A 22139-nucleotide genomic window follows, 5' to 3' on the forward strand; every position below is an offset into this window, starting at 1 on the left:
AAGTTTCAAAATAATTTATTAATAATTTTCTGTGTTGCCTATTTTATGTGATTTCAGTTGGTTATAAAGTTTCCACAGCCTCATTGGAAACCAAAATTAAAAACAATGAGTAAAAAAATGCCGGGTTGCAACTTTAATAAGTTGGAGAGGTCCTGGGTTTTTACAGGGGCCCACTAGTTTTTTCTCTTTAATGTCATCAGACGAAGATGAATCTCCCGACCGTGCTATTATAAAGGACATTTGCATAGGAAAGGAATGAAAGGATTTAATTTTTTGAAAGTTGTGTTTGATGTGAAAAAGATTGTTTTGAAGTACAAGGGTTACTTTTTTTAAGCATTGAAATTAAGACTACTGAGGCTTTCAGGATGAAAAATTGCCTACTTAAATATATAATTTCTGAACTAAAAAAACCAATATATTCTGGTAGATTAGTTGTATTTTGCGAAGTGAATTTTCTACTACCTTATAAAGGTGCTCAATATCATAATTTTTTTTATTACCAGACAAAATGAAGATTGTTCTGTCCTTTAAGTGTCAAATTATGATACAGTTCTAGTCAAACTTGACCAGATGTTCATGTAACTACTTACAAAAGTTTGTTTCCTTACTTAAAAAAAACTCCTTAAGGATAAAGAAAATCAGACGCGAATGGTGTTTTTTTAAGTTTATTAGTCAAAGAAAAATTAACATACAACCACCAATAAAGCACAATATAATGAATCAAGTGTTACTAGAACACATAGAACTAAATACATTGAATATATCATGTAATACAGAAAACCTGAATAAACCTTCACACAATTTACATGTTCGTTCTACTGTTGTTTCCTTACTTTAAATAGTAGATGTCCAATGTATTTATTCAAAAGTTTTAAAATACAAGTAAGGTATTTATTGTTAAATTATTACCATAACCACTTGTTAAGCTCTACTGCTTCAATATACTGTAATAACTACAACTAATAATAAGCCTTTTGCATTTTGTACTTAAACACATCATTCTTTGTACCTTAGAAATTTACATCATGGAAAAAAAGTGTCGTCGCTATTTTAAAATTGTGAAAAGTCAATATGTCACATTATTTATTTTAATTACATTCATCATACAACATTTTCATAAATCCTTATGAAAAAACTTAAAGCAGTTGAACTATGTATAACATTACTATGCTAACGGTTAGTATAATCGGAGGGAGGGCCTATACAAAATACAAGTTAGAACATTTATATCTAAATATTTTTTTGACCTCAGGAATGGAAATGTTATTAACTTAACAAGAACTTCAAATATACCATACCATATAGAAGGCAGTGAAGGCACATATGAAGACTCCTAAGCCAATCTCAAAAAAGCTTCCCCTACTACTAGAGGACACCTGCACTTCCAGTAATTATTGCAAGTTTTACTGTTTTTGTCTACTAGCTAATTTTATAATTTAATCAATGGCTATATCTTTAAAATCAACACAAATAATTACACAATTATGATAAACAACTTTACCCAATTCACCCAAACAATTTAAATCGTCAACACATCTACACACAAGAACTCTCTCAAATAATTAATTAGGTTCTTTTCCGTAAATTCACTACCACTACGTTTTTTATTGCAATACTGATATTTTTAACAGTTAGCCTTGTCTATGAATATATCAATTATAAAATGAAACTATTCTTTCTAAACTAACCTAACCAACCAAACTTGCTGATTATGAAAAATTTTGGTAGTGAAAATAAAAAGAATTGCAATAAAAAAAGTAGTGGTATTGAATTAACGGAAAAGGTCCATTAATTAATTTAAATCATACTACATTATGACAAACAAGATAACTATAACTATTACTTACCAGCAGTTAGACGGAATTTTGAAATCATTAACCAATTGCTAAATATTACTATATTTAAATACAAAATATTTATTTTCACTGTTGTAGGAATTTACTTAGAAAATTAGGTCAGCTCAAAAATTAATAGGCTACTGTCTACTGCTAAAATTAACTGAAATGAGCATTTATAAATCTACACTAAGCTTAGAAATTAAAACCTGTGTATACAAAGTAATTCGGTGAATCCATATAGTTGGCTGCGAACTTTTTGCCATCAGGAGTAGGGATGGAAAATGCCAAATCTTCTCTGCGCAGGATGTAGCCGTACATGAAGTTTCGTCTGGAAAAACATTAATGTCATACTCAAAACAATAACCACTCAACGAAACTGTTCTGGTAATTTGTCACTTGCTTCTGTTGGCGGTACGAGGGCTATTCAGAAAGTAATGAACGTATTCAACATTCGTGATTGTTGTAGCTAGGAGGGCAGCACCGATTGCACACTTTCACAGAAACACTGATATTTCATTCCTAAAATATGACTTACTCAGATAGTAGGTGTAATCCGTAGATCTACATCATAAATGGAATAACTGTTATGATTTGAGAAAGAGTGCTCCTAATGGAGTTGACGGAAATGTTCCTTACTTTCTGAATAGTCCGGGAAATTTCTCAATAACATCCTCTTAGTTACTGGAAGAAGTCCTATATTAAAAACTATATCAGCATTATGTTTGTCTTTGTGATAATTTATTTCTGTATCAATCGGCCACTAGACTCTGATTTTACCAGGTAAGCTAGATGAACTCTATCCCTCTCAAAAACCTTATTCAAGTACTTGTGATTGCTATAAATCATCATTTTGAAACCACAGCACTAATCAATTCCTATGTTATTGTTCATATTCCATGACAAATTTATTTTGGCTCACTTACCGCACAGTGTCGATCATCTTTGAAGCAATGCCTCGTCGCCTTTGACTGTACATTGTCCACATTCTGCTGATGCCACACTTGACAGGGAATGTCTGCTCGGAACACAAGTCTACGTCATTCTCTGAGCCTTCCATGCGATACGCCAGTGACAATGGAGCAGTGGCGACAAAGCCGACGATGCGCTTGTCAGCAATGTACATGTACACCTAGACAAACACAATAGTTTACAACCTACTACACAAGTCTACGTCATTCTCTGAGCCTTCCATGCGATACGCTAGAGACAATGGAGCAGTGGCCACAAAACCGACGATGCGCTTGTCAGCAATGTACATGTACACCTAGACAAACACAATAGTTTAGACAACCTACTACACAAGTCTACGTCATTTTCTGAGCCTTCCATGCGATACGCCAGTGACAATGGAGCAGTGGCGACAAAGCCGACGATGCGCTTGTCAGCAACATACATGTACACCTAGACAAACACAATAGTTTAGACAACCTACTACACAAGTCTACGTCATTCTCTGAGCCTTCCATGCGATACGCCAGTGACAATGGAGCAGTGGCGACAAAGCCGACGATGCGCTTGTCAGCAACATACATGTACACCTAGACAAACACAATAGTTTAGACAACCTACTACACAAGTCTACGTCATTCTCTGAGCCTTCCATGCGATACGCCAGTGACAATGGAGCAGTGGCGACAAAGCCGACGATACGCTTGTCAGCAACATACATGTACACCTAGACAAACACAACAGTTTAGACAACCTACTACACAAGTGAAATCATTTACTGGAAGGAAGATACAGCACTAAGTAATTTAAGTTAGAGGGAATAAGGACACAACTTATCCGAGACGGTAGTTCTGGATAGTGCTGGACATGCAGTTGATAGCATACAAAATTTCATTTTTTGACAGCACACAAATTGGTATGTGACTATACAGCGATCCCCATAGAGGACAGGATGGTGCAAGAAAGGATTCTCATGTTTTAATATATCAGTGGTTTGTAATATATTGAGATAGCAGCAAGCTTATTCCATTATTCTGAAAATCAAAAACCTGACAACAAAAATAATTTTGCCAATGGAACATTTTTTTAAATTTCATTTCATCAGATTGTTTAAGCTGTGACGGTCTGTGAAAATGCAACTTGTTATTTTGTAAAAGCAACGGTAACCAAAGGTATTTGTATATAGGCCTTATCATATTTTTTTGTCTAGACACCAGTGGCATTTTTATAATTTAGTCAATTCAAACGCTTTTAAAAGAAAGCGGCCAAACCCATTTTAGTTTGTCGGGATTTGAATCTGAAAGTAATTAATATTAAGTTTATTGTATACTTAGGCCTATACAAAATTATCCAATAGTAGTCCTGAAGTACATACGGCTTAGCTCCAAAAGCTGACTTCTCTAAATACTTCCTATGCTACCATACCAACTCATTTATGTGTTTTGTAAACTTTACTTCAAACCTTCTATATGAATATCAACGATCATGTGCCATTAAGCTGAAATCTAACAAAAAAATTCGACAACTGTTGTTACCTTCTGGTTGGTGATCTCAGTCGGAGTTTCGACTGTCATGCCAAGATGCTTATCCACCACAGCCATCACTTCCAGCGCCTTCTGCTGCCACGGACGAGGATGATCACCAGACACCTCGATTATGTAGTCCATATTAAAGTAGGCGACAACTTTCTCATTCTTCCAACCCTGTTATGACAATGGTATTTACTGACTTAAAAAGGTGTTCTAGGACACATTGAATTTGGGTTATCGAGCCATGGGAGTAGACAGTCAAGTTTTTAGACAGGGTTAAATTACCAGTGGGTAAAAAATGTAAAAAACCAGTGGGTCAAATTACTGATGGTCAAAACCAGGAATCTTCAAGAATGGTTCTTGGATCTTCATAATATTTTTTCATGGTTGTGCAGTTTTGTTTAGAGTTAATAGGACTATAACATACTCAAATTCAATCAAAATTCGTTAGAGCCATTTTTGTGTAAATTTGTTTATTTTATGGGGAAATCACCATTAAAATTAAAATAAAACAAAATAAAAAAAAACTGTATCAGCAAATTGTAACCCATTAGCATGCCGAAAACATAAGTTCATAAGTTCATTTTGTTTGAAATCATAAGGACCACAACATACTAAATTATTGTAATTTATGGGGAAAAAACATCAATTACAATAACTTTTGAACTGTAATTTTTAGAGCAATGGGGGTTGTACCGTTTTGTTTAGAGTTAAAAGAACCTTAGCATCAAAATGTTAACCAAAATTGTTAATGTCAATTTTGGGAAATTTTTTGTTATTTAATGGTTTATGGGGAAATCACCATTAAAAATAAAATGGAAAAAACACCTGGAGATACAATGGATTATTACCCTCATCCCAAATTTCATAAAAATCGGCTGAGATGTGCGGTCTGTAGCTCTGTACACATCCACACATACAGACAGACAGACAAACACACTCAGACATCACTTTGAAAATAAATTTGGGCAGGGGAACTAAAAACGGATACATTCACCCAAAAATCAGACTCAAAAATGTTTATGAAAATAATACTGTCTCCATTATACAGTACCAGAGTACAGTATACAGTACCAGAGTACAGTATACAGTACAGTAAGGGGGAGAAAGTAAAAAACCTGGATACCTTGGATGAGTACCCACATTCCTAATTTCACCAAAATCAGACCACATGTGTAGTCTGTAGCTACATAGACATCACTTTATTAACCCCTTTTTGGGTTTAGGGGGACCTAAAATTAATATTTTTACTAAAACTCAGAAATTTTGACAAAAACTATACTTTCTCCATATGTATAGGAGGAGAAAGTAAAACTGGCTAGACTAGTTCCTTAAGTCCCATTCACATGAGAGCAGTTGGCGGAAAGGTTACTTGCCTCAGGTAACTGGAAATACATTAAAGGCAAGAAACCTGACTGCTATTCTATATAGATGGTATATCTACTACAGTATCCCCAGCTGTTCTGTATAACTGACCGTGTGTTTGAGCAAGTTGAGGCTGTTGTGGAAGTGTTGATGTTGCAGCTCGTCCTCAGCTTCGCCAGCCTGGTACAACATGCCGCACTCGTGACACTTGTGTGGTCCGTACCACTTCTGACCTGCGTCAATCTGCATCTGACTCTCGCCGACACCTCGCCACTTGCGCTTGCCACTGCCTCCGCTGCCGCTGTTTGATCTGTAAATCACACTTGTTAACTTAAATTAGAATTACAGTGAACTTCCGATAATCTAGCATGGTCGAGACTGGCCATATACAGAGTTTCTAATATTCTGGAACATTACGTGTTACATCTCAATGATGCTAGAGGATGTGTCAATGAAAACAGTCTTAACTGTGATGTAATTAATTAAATTTGTAAAACTGTGTTGGAATTAAAAGGGTAAGTAAGACAACTCTAAGCCAAAAGCACCAATATAAATGATTTTTAAGTTATTCATTGTGACCCTTGGTTGGAATATGTAATTGATAAAATGGAAGAATTACCTTATCCAACCACAGTTGCTGGTATGACAATATATGGTGTCATACCAGCAACTGTGGTTGGATAAAGTAATTCTTCCATTTTGTTGATCTTTAAGTACTTTTTATACAATAACAAAGATTAACAATGCAATGGTTATGAACAAAATGAAAAATCCCCCTTTTCATTACTTGTATATTAAAAAGTAGGCCTAAATAACTCCCATTAATTTTTGCTTGAAAAAATTCATAATGTATTCAGAAACACGCCGTGAATTGTTTGGTGGCATTAACCTCGACAACAAGACTCTCATCTTCTCATGGAGATTATTAAATAAGACTTGTTATGAAGGTTGACTTTTTATTTAGGTTTGCAATAATATGCAATTAGGGGTCAAATAAATTCTAGGGGATTTGAAAGTGAGACTTGTTATCAAGGTTCCACAGTATATAATCTTTATTGTAGGAAATTCCAGACATTCAAATGCTAGACATGTGATTACTGTACAACAAACTTCACTTTAAGTAATGTTTCCAAAATAAAAGAGAATGGGGATCTAAAATCGCTGAAATGCAATGTTATTACTACCAAGAAACACCATTTAAGATGGGAGTGAGACAATCTGTGTGGCTTTGTTAATGAATATTTTGACTGATGGAATCCGGTCCCACTTGATCCAAAAAATTGATTGCTCTACAAAACTTTGAGATGAAAGGTGTTTGCAGTTTAGACAATGTACTAATCTAGAAAAAATATAATTACTTAACCACTTACCCACTTGACTTGGAGTTAAAAACAGAGAAGTATCGCTTGGGCTCCTCCTTATTACTGCTATCTTCTTCCAAACTGAACCTTGTGCATCCATCTGACAACATAGTGATTATAGCTCCTGAGATTTCAAATAGATGGAGTAAAAGAATAACTTATTTAGAGTATCTATAATATGAGATCAATGTACCATTTTACTAAGTCTCCTAGGAACATTATGAAGACACCTTACAATATTACTCATTTTAATGGTAATGCTTTCTCTTAAGATATAGGACCAAAATGCCCTGGCCAAAACAGATATGAAGATTAAGCAAATTTCCATCTGTTTTTTTACTAAAATATTTCCTAAAACATATAAGATTTAATTCCTATATAAATAACATTAGGTTTAACAAGTATTTAGGTTTCCTTCTTCAAATTTGTTAACTGTTCAGTACTTTGACTGCAGCAAAGCCGGAATAAAGTTTTTTTGGTAAGGACTAAAAAATGTTAATAGCATAAAATAAAAATATAGGTAGGCCTAATGCACAATTTTATAAATCAAAATACATGTCTATAAACAAAATAATACAACAGTTTTCCTTTTCTTCATAACAATAACATATGAATTTTAAGTGTGGGGTTGTTATGAATTTTCCGTGTCGTAGCTTTAATTTTACAACCACAATTCAATACAGTAAAAAGTATTGAAAAAATCAAATTAAAAGTAAAAAGGGCTAGTGTTGACGAAATTTAGTTTCAATTATTTTAGGCTTAATTTCTTGATTTGTGCTTTAGTTATGGTTAAATAACTTGGACAAGTTATTGTTTATGATTGGATCTTTGGTTAAATGGGGTCTTAAATGACTGAAATAACAAGTAACAAATTGAAAACAAAACACGACCTCTGCAATGCACAGCACAGAACTAACAATAAAATTGGATTCAGCTGTTCCATTAGGATGAGGATTCTACTAAGGAAGTATCTAAATACTATACAACCGCGTATGTAACTCACTCACGGAAGATACTAATTCTAGACCACTTCTAGAGGAGCTAGGGAGTTGAAATTTGGCACGCTTGTAGGTCTTGGGCCCAAACCACCGGGAAAATTCCAAAAAGTAGCATTTTCAAATTTTAACCCCCCCTTATTTTAGAATTTCCCCCCCAATGTTATTCTTATGGGAAATAACATTGAAAAATGCCGACCTTTTTACGCTTATCTGAACCGTTTAGAAACGTGCTAGAGACTTAAAATTTGCGTAGTATTGTACTATGAGATCTTACATTACCGGTGGAATATGCGAAAGTCCCATTTTCAAATTTTAACCAACCCAAAAATCCAAAATGGCGGACCTCTGAAAACGAAAAAACACTTTTTTTTCAACCGGATGTAGCTCGAAAACGGTAAGAGCTAGAAAAGATTTGAAAGGATCTTAGCGAAAGGAAATTAAATTCTCTACAAAACCCTATTTAGCGTTTTCCGAAAATCACACTCCTTAACCTTCAAAAAACGCCCTACTTTCAAAATTTGGTAAATTTGTATTACATTTTTACCGGTTTTCGCCATTTTTTCATACTTAAATAATTTGTTTTCTCAAAAATTATTATTGCTTTGTATTCTCCTTACTTTACTTTAAATTTTACTCATTTAATGTTTTTTTGTATCTTTACTCCTTAACCCCCAAAACTTAGGTTTAACGTCAAAATTTAAAGGTTTTTTACCACTTTTACAAGCCCCGTGTTATTCTTATGGAGAATAACATTGAAAGTGGTCGACTTTGGTGTGCTCATCTGAACCGTTTAGAAACGTGCTAGAGACTTGAAACTTGGTATTATTGTAGTAGGGGATCTTATATTAACGGTGAAATGTGCAAAAGTTCCATTTTCAAATTTTAACCCCGCCAAAAATCCAAAATGGCGGACCTCTGAAAACGATAAAACACGTTTTTTTTCAAACGGATATAGCTGGAAAACAGTTAGAGCTGGAAAAGATTTGAAAGGATATTCATGAACAGGAATTAAATTTTCTACAAAACCCTCTTAGGTGTTTTCCGAAAATCACACTCCTTCGGCTTCAAAAAACGCCCAACTTTCAAAATTTGATAAATTTCTTTAAATTTTTTACCGGTTTTCGCTATTTTTTCAAACTTAAATCATTCTTTTTTGGCAAATATTATTATTGCTTTGTATTCTCCTTACTTTACTTTAAATTTTACTTACTACACGTGTTTTCGTAACTTTACTCCTTGGCCCCAAAAACTTAATTTTAATGTCGAAAATTGAAAGTTTTTACGAGCCCCATGTTATGCTTAAGGAGGATAACTTTGAAATTTAATGACTTTGTTATGGTCATCCGAATTGTTTAGAAACGTGCTATAGACTTGTAATTTTGTAGTATTGTAGTATGGGATCCTAAGTTAAGGGTGAAATTTGCAAAAGTCATATTTTAAAGTTTTAACCACCTCAAAAATCCAAAATGGCAGGACATCTAAAAACTATAAAACACGTTTTTTTCAAATAGCTATAGCTCGAAAACCGTAAGAGATTTAAAAGAATTTACATGAACATGAATTAAATTTTCTACAAAACCCTCTTAGGCGTTTTCCGAAAATCGCACTCCTTCAACTTCAAAAAACTACTTTCAACATTTGGTAATTTTTTTCAAATTTTGATCGGTTTTCTAAAAGCTAGAAAAGATTTGAAAGAGTTTTCATGATCAGGAATTACATTTTCTACAAAACACTCTTAAGTGTTTTTCGGAAATCACCAACTTCAACTTCAAAAAACGCCCTACTTTTTATTTGGTAAATTTCTATAAAAATCTTTACAATTTTCGCTTTTTTTACTTTTTTTTTACACGTAAATTCGTTTTGCAAACATTATTAATATTTTGTATATACTCTGGTTTACTTAAAGTTTTATCCCCCTATCGTATTTCTAACTCCCCCCCCCCCCTCCCTTATATTATATCCTCCCCCGCCCCAATGTTATTCTTACAGGTGCATAAGTCTAAATCACGTTTACCCATTTCTAGATTAACTGGATGTCTGAAATTTGGCCCGATTGTAGGTCTTGCGGCCTGACTCCCGTGGCTCATTTACCCCCAACCAAAAAAGGGGGCCTGGGGGCGGAGCCCCCAGCGAGCCAAAGGCGAGTGTTTTATCTATGACTAAACCAAAGATAATGGATGCTATTATAAGATATACAGCTGTTTTGTTTTTGTAATGAAAACTAGGTGTAAAATATTACCATAGATAAAACATACTCCTTTAGTAGATTTCTCATCCTTATGGAACAGCTGAAGACAATTTTATTGTTAAGTTCTGTATGGTTTATGCAGGTCGTGCAGAAGGTGCAGAGAGGTCGTGTTTTGTTTACAATTTGTTTCTCGTTATTACAGTCATTTGAAACCTCGTTTAACCAAATAATACGATCTAATCATAAACAATAACTTGTCCCCTAGTTATATAACCAAAAAGTAAAGCACACATCAAGAAATTAACACTAAAATAATAGAAACAAAATTTCGTCGACACTAGCGCCCAGTGTCACCGTACATGAACTAGACACAAAATTTACAATGGGATGAGAAGTCTACTTCTGTTGGTTAGTCTATGATATTACTTGGTGAACTGTTGATGTCCAGTGAAGCAGTACAGTCCGACAGAGTGTCAATAGCTGCAATCTTGATTGGTGAATCTTCCAAGATGTTCATCAGCTTCTGTCTTTCCGCCTCCTTTTCATTCTCATCATCTTCCTCCAAACGAAGCAAGATATCATCTACTTCAGGCTTTTCCTATTTTAACAAAAAAATGGTGGTAAATTAATAAATCACTGATCACAAAAAAACATGGTTTTATACAAAAAATTCCAACAAAATAAAAATTACTTTTCAACTAGCCTTAAGTGCCTTGTTTTGCATTGGGTGAAACAAAATTCAATGTATTAAGTAATGGATTTAAATGTAGTTAAGTTGATTTTAATGCTAATGGCTGCTTAATAAATAGTACTACAGTAATATATTTTTTTATTAATAGGCCTATGTAGTGGACTCACGATTTTATTTGAGTGGATTAAACACACTGAAAACTAACCACGGTCACAAAAAAAATCCAAATCAAAAATATATCACATGTATATGTAAGTTAAATTTACATTATACGACAGCATAATGTTTAGTGTGAGGAGGCCCATCATCAGGAAATAGTTATCCAATTTTGTTTTGTAAATAAATATATCATGTGTGTGAAAAAAACTTGAAAGATGTGTACCGGTACACGTCATTTTATGCTTCATTATTATCTAGACATTAAGGTTAGATTTATATTATCCGCTATTTAAATTATCCACAATCACTTAGTCACTCATTATTGTGGATCATAAAGACTCTAGAGTCTACTGTAGGCCCACTAGGGAAAAATGTTTATGATTATCCGTGACAATCTTAAGTTATTTTCTATTATTAATATTAATACAACAATAATTTGCAATTACCTGTAACTTGTCACTGTAATCTTCAATAAGCTCACAGATGTCTGATGCACTCAAATTGGGTTTCAACGGAGATGTTCGGTCAAGATAACTCTTTCGTGTGTCGAGTAGTTTGCGTTTCCTGTGGACCACAGGAGGGGCTTCGTCCCCACTACTGCCAGGCGAGACGCACAGCTTAAACTGATCCGGCCTGGTAAATAAGTATTCAAAGTTAGTCCCATAACAGATAATTACAATTCTAAAGATAGCTCTAAAACTGAAAAGGTTTTATATAGGTAGTTATTCGTCAATATTGTACTGAATTTGTTGTAATATACATCAAATATGAGTAGACGCGAAGAACTCGTCAGCTGATTAGACAACAGACGACGATACCCACAATGCACATGCAGTACGAGTGGTAGGGATGAGCCCAGCCGGGGATCATTTACTAGGCTAGTTGTGTTCCTCTCCTCTCCGAAGGTACTAGGTGAGCTAAAACCGGGTCGTGCTTAAATCAATTCCATTCGCGGTGTTAGCTGGACAAATTTCTATTTTCATCAAATCGTAAAGCCTATATCCCGCAGGGATATAATTGCCGCGCGAAGTGAAAAAAAATCAGTTTCGAGAAGGAAAAGTCGCAAAATTTCTTTAACAGCTAGCACAACTGAGAGTGTAACAGCCATTGTTGTTAAATTTGGGAAATAAAATAATTTTTAATTGGAAGTTGAGGTAGACTGCAGGTTTGAGTTGAAGCGACAATGTCATATGGGATCGTGTGTGTTTTACAATAGATGAACCGCCATAGTGCTCTGTAGCCATTAATAATAAATAATCTTTCAACACGTTTTACTGAGTTACAAGCAGTTATACTGTGTAATAAGTTGGACTACGAGACTTGATCTTCAATTTATATTCGTTGGCCAACGAGAAGGAATAGTGAGCACTAGTCATCTCAATATTAAATTAAAATTCACACCTCATTGTCATTGCCGTAATCAATTTGTAGCCGCGTCAAACTCTTCTCTTACCAAGGGGTTGGTTCCGAATTTTTTGTAAAATAAAGATATTGCACTCAAGTTTCGAATAATAAAATTAATATCTACTTTTTTGAAATGTTTGTTGAAATATTGTAATTGTAGGGAAAAAACTAGCATTCTGTTCAGTTGATAAAAGTACAGTACAATAAATCAAATTGTTATATTTGCAGGATTTTCAATAACCTTGGTATTTCATTCTCGGTATTATACAGTTCATTCAACAGATTTTGGTATTTATAATAAGAAGCCGCTACAAAAGATTCAAATTGAGGTGCAATACTAAAATTGGTGTGGTAGTGTGCAAAGTAGAGTCAGTGTATATTTAAGATTGTTTTCAGCTTTGGAAGAACTACAAACAGTATCAGGGACTGTTAGGTCTTGTTAGGATCCTTAGGTCCCCTAAGGATCTCTGGGAATAATTTTATTCTACAGGGCCCACTCAATTTTTACTTAACACCAAGCTTCCACTGCCAACGCTCTGTTGTTTATTTTTATTCACTTTGTTCTTCCAACCCAGGGTCAACCAAAATTTGTAAAGAATTAATTGTTGTAGAATCATTTGAGAATATTGCAGAGAGAGTAGTAACATATATTTAAATATAGCCTAGGCTAAGTCAGAGGATTTCTTTTTTCTTTACAATATAGAGTTACAAAATTAGAAAAACTAACATCGACTACATTACTTTTGTCAAGCCAAAAGTTTAATATAATTAATCAATGTATATGGCCAACGTTAATATATCCATTTCAAAATGTTCCACTCCATAAATTACCAGTAGCATTTTTAACTGACTTAGACAAACTGGTTAAAAGTAGTGTTAAAGAAATATTAAGCTTACCAACTGACACTCCAGATTTTATGTTATATAGCCCAAAAAAATATAAAGGATTTGGATTAATCAAGGCTCAATGGGAAGCATATATTCAACAACTTAATTCTATACAAATACTCAGACGGGTTAAAAATTGTTATACAATAAATGAAGACAAATTTAAACGGATAGAAACAATTTGTTTAAAAAAATTACACCTAGAAGAAATTGATCGTAATCAAACAATAAATACCCAAAAATTAAGAAATGACTTAAGAGAAAAAGAGTTTGAAAATTTGAAAAGTTTAAAACACAAGGGTAAAGGTGTTGAACTTTTCAAGGACTATACTCCGGGAAATAAAAGTATTATTAATAAAGAAGGCTTGTCAGAATCTGAGTGGAAAGACAGTATAAAAATGATTGCAAATGTGGTGCCAGTGTGTGTTCTCCACGGCAGAAGTCAGGGCAATAACCGCTGCAGGCATGCCTGTGGTGAGATTGAAACCCTTGCACATGCCCTTGGCTTCTGTCCGTTTGGTGAACTTCTAAGAAACACAAGGCACCACAAAATAAGAAGTATCATAGCAAATGCCTTCCGAAAAAGGTATAATACATGGGAAGTGCAAGAAGAAGTACAGTGTCTTTCTTCTAACGGAAACACCAGAAGAGTAGATATTTTATTGATCGAAAGAGAAACTAACAAAGGCATAATTCTCGATCCTACAATTTGATTTGAAATAAACATAAATCAAGCTAACGAAGTAAATGAAGAAAAGACAAAATTTATGATTCTACCTTTGAATATTTCAAGCAAAATTTTAAAATTTCAAAAATTGAGGTGATTGAATTGTTTATTGGTTCTAGAGGAACATTATCAAAATTTTTTGTGAACTTTTGGAAACAATATGATTTGGACAGATCCTTTTTGAAAATTATTATTCATGAAACATTAAGAGGTTCATTGACCATAATGAGAAATCATCTATATGGCAAACATCAAAATTAATCAGTCTTATAGCTGTATAATCCTTCGATATTTTATGTGTACTATTTTTCTGTGTCATTGGCAACCTTATTTTTAAGGCAGAGGTATTTATTTTTATAAATAAATTCTTTTATCTTTATAAAAGTTCCAAACATTAAATGAACTCCAGACCTAATTACTAAACATATTGATGGAATTGGTGAGAAACCTTCATGTCAGAGCTAAAAATACAAGCCAATGACGTAACTAGGCCTAAATTTAGCAATGTTATTTGGTTAGTTCCAAATTGTAATTTTTGGTTACCTGGAACAATAGATAGGAGGGATCTCGTTTGGATTTTTTTTCTTTTCTTATTCAAGATTTTTATTATTTGTTAACTTTTGTAGTAACGTCTCATGTATTCCTAGACATTTTAATGTCTATTACAATATGTTTACTAAGTTAACTATTAAATATTTATCAAAATGTCATTGGGCCCTGAGGATATAAATGTACAGTGTATTATTAGTGTTAGGATTACCAAACTATCATTTGATTTGGTTTGATTATGTATGATTATTTAAACATCTTTTGATAAAACTTCATTTAAAAATGAGTGATACTTACGACTCACGAACGGTTGTCTTGAAAAACTTCCTCTTCACACCCAAGTAAGGTGACTCATCGTAACGAAGTGGTTTAGTGAACCTCATAGTATAATCCCAAACATTATCAGTTTTTTTGTTTTCTTTCTTAACACCATACGGAGTTCTTGACAAGTCAGTGACGTTGCGAGCCTTCTCACGGATCGACATTTGTTTCTTTTCAACAAGAGTAGGGGAAGTGTGCTTGGTCGGTCTAGGTATGGCATGATGAACACCTGTAAATATGGCTTTCCTCCTTTTAGCTTCACGTTGAGCTTCTTTACTTTTGGACCTCTCTCGTTTCTTCGAATGCCGTCCCACTTCAAAGTTTAATTTAGTTTTAGCTCTCGATTGGTGTGTGTCAGGTCTAAAGACACATTTTACCCCCCCAATGCGGTTCGTTTGGTTGGTCGCCAATACTGGAGCCATATTCGAACCGTAAAAGCTAACAGGCTTGATGACAGCTTCTTTTTTAGAGGCTGAACGGGGACTGCGACGAACCACATTTTTATTTGTGTTTAAAGTGTTTTTCTTCGGAGTTGTGAAGTTTTCAGATTTTTTTAACTTAAATCCCTCGGCCAATTCATCATTGTCCTCTGACAATATTGTCGTATATCTATCGCCAAAGTTCATTTTCTCTAGAAACGCTTTACGAGCTGACTTTTTGGGTGATTTTCGAGCAGACAATCCTCTTTCCATATTTTCCTTTCCAAAAGATTTATTTGTTGGATGCCGCAGGGATTTTGTTGGTGGTAGGATGTCGTCAAAGTTAAGTCTGTTACTAAACAAAGGTCTAAGTGGAGAGTTTTGATCCCTGCAAGAACCTGGTGAAGGAGGCGATGGACTGTAGGTCTCTGAGTCTGAAGAAGTCAGTTCAGATATAAGTCCCAAGTCATTAGACTGCGGACTGTTGGATGGGAAGAGGCTGCGCTTACGAGCTGATCCTCTTGGAGAGCAATGGTTCAGCATTTGTAGCTTCCGAGGAGAGAAGGCGGCTACATTCATTGTTAGCAGCTCGTTCTACAACAAAATTATACAAATTAGCCTAATGTTGAAGTTCCAAAACACTAATTAAATTTGATTAGAGGGAAATTTTTTCCTATGTATTTATGTTACAAATATCTTATTACATGGCAAAAATTTAGTCAAACCGATTTAAACTTTCTACCAAAATTCTACAAAAAATGTAATAACTTAAAATTGAAGCCCATCCTTACCTACAAGTCATATAGGCCTAGGCCATGGACAAAAAGAAATAAATATAGACCGTCAGCTGGGCGGTGGTTACCATAGGTTCTGGCACACACCGTTGGGTGCGCCATGTAGTTATAACGTACGCGCTACGTAACTACACAGCACTCCAAGCGGTGTGCGCCAGAACCTATAGTAGCCATGTATGGTAACTGCAGCACTGCTGACAGTCTATGTTTAATTCTTATTGTCTATGTATAGGCCTAGCATGTATTAAACAACAATCCGTAATAAAGCGTAGCTCACACATACTGTAAAATTCATTCCTGATCATTTAAGCTAGGATTAGGCAAACTTACTGTCTCACAAACAGTAAGGAGGGGAGTCCATCACACTTGAAAGTTACCGTAAGCATTTGTATAGCATGTTACACAATTATTTCTATTAATGTGATCATGGAAACATATATTGATTTATATCCCCAAAAACTAGATTTTTAATTGAACAATGCAAAAATGTGTCTGCGCTCACAAATAGTAACGAAACTATGGCCGTGTAAAGTTGTGTTAATTTGTAGATCTACTGACTATTTGTTACGATATTTCCTGACTAGAAACTTGATATAAAACGAGGTGACTTGAAGTAAATACCTATTAGATTTATTTTTTACCTGAATACATGCAATTCAGTTTTTGAATCCTTATTGAGTTGTGTTTAAGCTACTATTTCAACAGCACAAAAACAGCCTTGGTGTAATATTAATTATCAACTCGGTTCACTATAACCATAGGCTTAACCAACCACAAGTAGACTTTTAATTCCATTTTAAATTTTGAAGCTTGTTTCTTGTGTCTAGTTCATGTCTGGTGACACTGGGAGTTAGTGTCAACAAAATTTATTTTTTTATATTATTTTAGGATTAATTTTATGGTCTGTGCTTTCCTGTTTGGTTATACGAGTTAATGTTTATGATTAAGTATATAGTTTAATTTGGCTAAATGAGATTTTAAATGGCTAAAATAACAAGAAAACATTTTTAAACAAAACACAACCTCTACAGAACACTGGACAGAACTAAAAATGAAATTTACTTCAGCTGTTCCATAAGGATGAGAAATCTACTAGGGAGTATGTTTTATCGATGCTATAAGCCTACACTTTACCTTCCTAATCTAACCTAACTTCAAAACAATTAAACTAATACAGCCACGAATCCGCATAAAGCCCAACTTGCCCTCCACACATTCTTAAATAAGATCTATAATAATTATTTTCCAATATTTTAGTGCTCAGTTATGTTTTAGATGTTAGTAACAGGCTACTTTGAATGCCATTGCAACTTATTTGGGATTCTCTTCTACACATCAGATTTTGTATTTTCATTTCGGTTTTACTTAGTTCACTGAAATGCAGCAAGCAGATCAAAATAACAGATCAATAAATCAAAACTTTAAACGACCGTAGATCAGATAAAATTTGTGTCCTCGGAGAAATTTTTGCACCGTTGTTTTCAGGTAAAAAGTGAGTCAAATAGCTCATTTATCCTACTTTAGCCTAAATCAAATAGAATTAAAAAAAAAATTTTGATGGTCTTATATCAAGTTTCTGGTAGGGAAATATTGTAAGTTAACAAGTAGGTAGGTAGTCAGTAGATTAAGTAGCCTAGAACAAAACTTTAAACAGCCATAAGTTTAAGTTAGTTCCATTAATATTTGTGAGCGTGGAAAATCTTTTACACACTTACGACATCAGTTAAAAATCTAGTCTCTATTGATAAATCAATATCTTAAGTTATAGGTTCCCTTGGTCAAGTTAATGGAAATTAATACCGATTACTGTAGGCCTACCATCATATATTGCTGAAGGCGAACTTCCACCAATTCCAATGTGGATATATAATAATGACCATGTGGTAAAAATGTTAGCCTATCAAAAAACTTAAGCTTAAATATAAATCAATTCTCAACTTGACTAAAGAAGCAATGCAGGGATGAAACAAGACATTAAACTATGAGATCAATAACAATGAAAACATCCATTATAGGCTAGTAACAATAGGTAATACCACCATGCAAAATTAACAAAAACAGAAACAATGATGTAAAAATTAAATACCCCCGCCGCAGCAAACCTGCAGACTAAGCGAATTTCCATTTGATTTACACTGAAATGTCTACTTAAAAATATAACATTTATTCCCGATTTAAATAGAATTAGTTTAACAAGTACTTAGGTTTGCTGCATCAGGGAGGTAAAACTGTTTTTTTTTTATGTTAATAGTTAGTAAGAAATAAAAACATTTTTCAAATTTGATCAAAATATGTTCATAAACAAGCAAACTACAACAGTTTACTTATTCTCCATAAGAATAATATGGGAATTTTAAATTTACAATTTTTTGGAATTTTCTCCGTAACCATTAGGCGCATAATAACGCTTCAATATACTAAATTATTTGTTTTTTTAAGCTCTACAAAATGGTTTGGAAAGAAATTGCTAAATTTTATGTTTTTTGGGTCAAAAATGGGAAAACCCTATTTTTACCCCATAAAACCCCCGTTCCCATGGTCCAATCATGCTGGATCGCGAACTCGTTCGAATAAACGTAGGTTTACACGTTTGTACCGAATTTCATCAAAATCGGATCATTTTTGCTCGAGTTATCGTGCTAACGGACACATATATATATATATATATATGAATTTGAGCGGATGGTGTTTTTGGTCTCTAGGGACCTCGAAACGAAAAAAAAAATCGGTCCCGCGTCCAGGTCTTACCATGAGTACTACGGTAATAGCTTATTCCCTATATGGGAAATTCGCTAAAATGACAATGGTAACATTCCATGGCAACAGTAATCATAGGTAACTCAACCGTGGCAAAATTAACAAGGCCTAGGGTGTAAAACATCACTCCTTGTGATCACCCTCTGTGGTCTAGCTATTTTATGTCCCATGCCCGCACATGGTGTAGGCCTAGGCCTACTACACAAAAATCCATTTTAGGCAAACCTAGGTCCTATACAGTATCCTAATCTCAGAGGATACGCGTCCGGTAACCGGACGTGGATTAGGCGTCCAGCACTGACGTCACCGGGTTGTGAGGGCTCGGAACACCATTACCACAATGATACGAAGTAGCCTACAGCCATCGGTGTTCGTGGTGTAGTGGATAGAGTGCTCAGCTGATATGCAAAAGGTACCTCGTTCGAATCCCATCGGTAACCTTAACTTTTTGTCAAAGATTTCGTTTTGAATGCCATTTCTTCTTAACTGTACATCTTTTGTTAGAATTTAACCTTAATTCGATTTTTTCATTATCAGCAAGTTTGGTTGGTTAGGTTAGGTTGTGACAGTAACTACCGTCCGGTTATCCTCTGCGTTTCCTAATTAAAATTTGAAAGCCTAAGCTTCGCCTTTCATATCTTGTATGTTGGGAGAGGGATAAGTTTAAATTAAGTAAACATTTTGTAATAGGCTACCTAAAAGTCTCTGTTAAATTACCTTTTGACAAGACATTTACCTCACTTAAAATTATTTTAGTAGGATACATACTTACATAGGAAAACACAACCAATCGTAATGAAATTTAACCACATTCACGTTCAGGAATCTACATTTATGATGGCAGTTTAATTTGAAATTAAAATAGCAAACCAAATTTACCGTTGACAACTATCAATTATCCTCAGAACTTTCATTCAACCCAAAGTCAAACAAAATGGCAAGAGAAAGAAAGAGGTGAAAATTGAAAAATGTTGAATCAACTCAACAGACAATGCTCTTTCTTGTTAAAAACAAAACGGCAAAACGAAATGGCGGTAGGCCAATGCTTGGCGGGAATTATTTTCTGATACTACGATTGTCTGGGCTTTGTTTTGCGCCATGAAGATTAAATCAACTCACCATATTCAAAACACATATCAACCATTATAATTAGCACGGACGCTTTTAGTTGAAGGCGGCCGTGATAGTTATAACATAGATAAAACACACTGAGGGGTATATTTTATCTATGGTTATATATTTAAACGAGCTGTTGGCCCGTCCTACGTACGGGAATCGAGTACCTAGTCAATTAAAACTGAATATGATTCAGAACAGCTAGTTTACAACTTGGTGGCCGATTCACACACACTGGCTTTGAGTACAGTAGCTACATACCACCTTCCACTGCATAAACCTACTATCACTTATCGTACCTTATTTTACCACCTTGGCCACTGAAACCTCTAAAAAATGATCCTGGCCTCCCGTTCTCTTCTATCCCCTGCCATTTCTGGATGACAGGAAGATACCAGTCTTTCATTACTTGGTCTTCCAAGTGGTCGTCTACCTTGTAGTACTCCTTGGAATACACTTTTAAAAGTTGAAGTATTTCTCTCCGCCATGCAAAGCCTGCCCAGCTCATCCGAGATCCGAGCCTTTTGGTCTACTTTTGGAATGTATCAAGTTTCTGAATCATACAGTACTACTGGGATAGTTATGATATGGTATGAATCGATTTTGGTTTCTACTGACACCCTGCAGCTTACTGGTCAGTTTTCTGGAGACCTACTACACCGGTTGACATTTTCATTACGAATAAAATGTGTACTGTATGCAGTCATACTTATATTCAAACATATAGAAAAAGATGTATCAACACGTAAACCACTTATATCTTAAAGGATTAAGCACTTATACTTAGACGGATTGCATTTATGACAAAACTTGATTATACGTTTAAAATGTTTAGTTCAAAATTAAACAATCTCCTGATAACATAGATCTTTTACGGTAGAAAATAAACTGCATTTTAAAGTAAAATAGTGTGTAGGCAAACTCTGACGATCAATATTTTTGTATACAAACAACTTGTAACATAAACATTTCAATGACAGTTAGACACCAGCTGTTAGTTAAACCCCCACTAAAACGACTTTAACTCGTCCGTCGGCTGCTAGACTTTTTTAAAATTAAAACTTAATTTCTAAAAAACTAAAATCCTAAACTAAAATTATGGCTTCGACATTCCCTAGCTCTCAAAATTATCTTTCTTTCAACACAAAAATCATAAAAATCCGTCGAGGGGTTGATTCAGAATCTTGAAATAAAAAAACCCTGTTTCGTTTTAATATATAGGATTGGCAGTAAAACATATAGAATTGATAAAACAAAACAATATTTAAATTGAAACACTTTTTTGTACATTTAAAGTGTAGTTAATGTTTGCATAGCCCAGTGACCAAGCTTTATTCTTAAAAAATACACAAATACCATTAGCTGCTTCCAATCAAAAAAGCTGTTACAACCCTACTTGCGATGTTGCCACTTCGAAGGCCTGGAGTTAAAGGTGACCGTGATAGCACATCTACCATAGCCATAATGGTCTACCACTGCACTGAGACAATAAAAAAGTGAAATTCTATTTTATATCATAGAACCAACTTGTATAGTTAAAACAGCTGAACAAATTCTCTTATTCCTCTTAAATATGAATACAGTATGTATTACCCTTTTCATGGTAAGACCTAAGCCCGGGACCGATTTACTTTTTCATTTTGATGTCCCCAGAGGCCAAAAACACCATTCGTTCAAATTTATATATATATATATGTGTGTGTGTGTGTGTGTCCATCCGCACGATAACTTGAGTAATTTTTGTCCGATTTTGATAAAATTTGGTTTGAAGGTGTAAGGTGGGATAAACTAGAATGAGTTCGTGAACCAGCATGGTCGGACTATGGGAACGGGGGTTTATGGGGGGTTTTATGGGGTAAAAATAGGATTTTCTCATTTTGACCCTAAAAACACAAAATTTCACAATTTCTTTTTAAACCATTTTGTAGAGCTTAAAAAAAAAAAAGTATAGTGATGCGTTATTATGCACCTAATTGTTACGGAGAAAATTAAAAAAAAAATGTAATTTTAAAATTTCCATGTTATTCTTATGGAGAATAAGTCAACTGTTGTAGTTTGCTTGTTTATGAACATATTTTGATCAAATT

At 34.3% G+C, this 22139-nt stretch overlaps 1 protein-coding gene across 1 annotated transcript; it reads right to left on the reverse strand.

The window, feature by feature from the left end:
- Window positions 1–1698: 1698 nt before the first annotated feature.
- LOC128995857 (N-acetyltransferase ESCO2-like) lies at window positions 1699–19900 on the reverse strand. Its single transcript, XM_054420881.1, has 9 exons — window positions 19709–19900; window positions 14943–15979; window positions 11524–11710; window positions 10654–10825; window positions 7051–7141; window positions 5792–5990; window positions 4322–4489; window positions 2762–2967; window positions 1699–2166 (listed from the first exon to the last, which is right to left on the reverse strand). The coding sequence occupies exons 2-9, from the start codon at window positions 15962–15964 to the stop codon at window positions 2031–2033; spliced, it is 2181 nt and encodes a 726-aa protein (XP_054276856.1). The 5' UTR covers window positions 15965–15979; window positions 19709–19900; the 3' UTR covers window positions 1699–2030.
- Between the last annotated feature and the right edge of the window lie 2239 nt (window positions 19901–22139).

This window comes from Macrosteles quadrilineatus, unplaced genomic scaffold, assembly GCF_028750875.1.
Source record: "Macrosteles quadrilineatus isolate MER2022 unplaced genomic scaffold, UCM_ALF_1.0 Scaffold_5__1_contigs__length_97177068, whole genome shotgun sequence".
Taxonomy (NCBI): Eukaryota; Metazoa; Arthropoda; class Insecta; order Hemiptera; family Cicadellidae; genus Macrosteles; species Macrosteles quadrilineatus.

What these genes read in the sequence shown, in the direction of transcription:
- LOC128995857 (XM_054420881.1), bottom strand. Translation starts at nt 15,964, where the DNA reads ATGAATGTAGCCGCCTTCTCTCCTCGGAAGCTACAAATGCTGAACCAT. An exon ending in ATTACAGTGACAAGTTACAG is followed by an intron (nt 10,826 to 11,523) that starts GTAATTGCAAAT and finishes TTGTTAAAATAG; the next exon opens with GAAAAGCCTGAAGTAGATGA. An exon ending in AAGATGATCGACACTGTGCG is followed by an intron (nt 2,167 to 2,761) that starts GTAAGTGAGCCA and finishes ATGTTTTTCCAG; the next exon opens with ACGAAACTTCATGTACGGCT.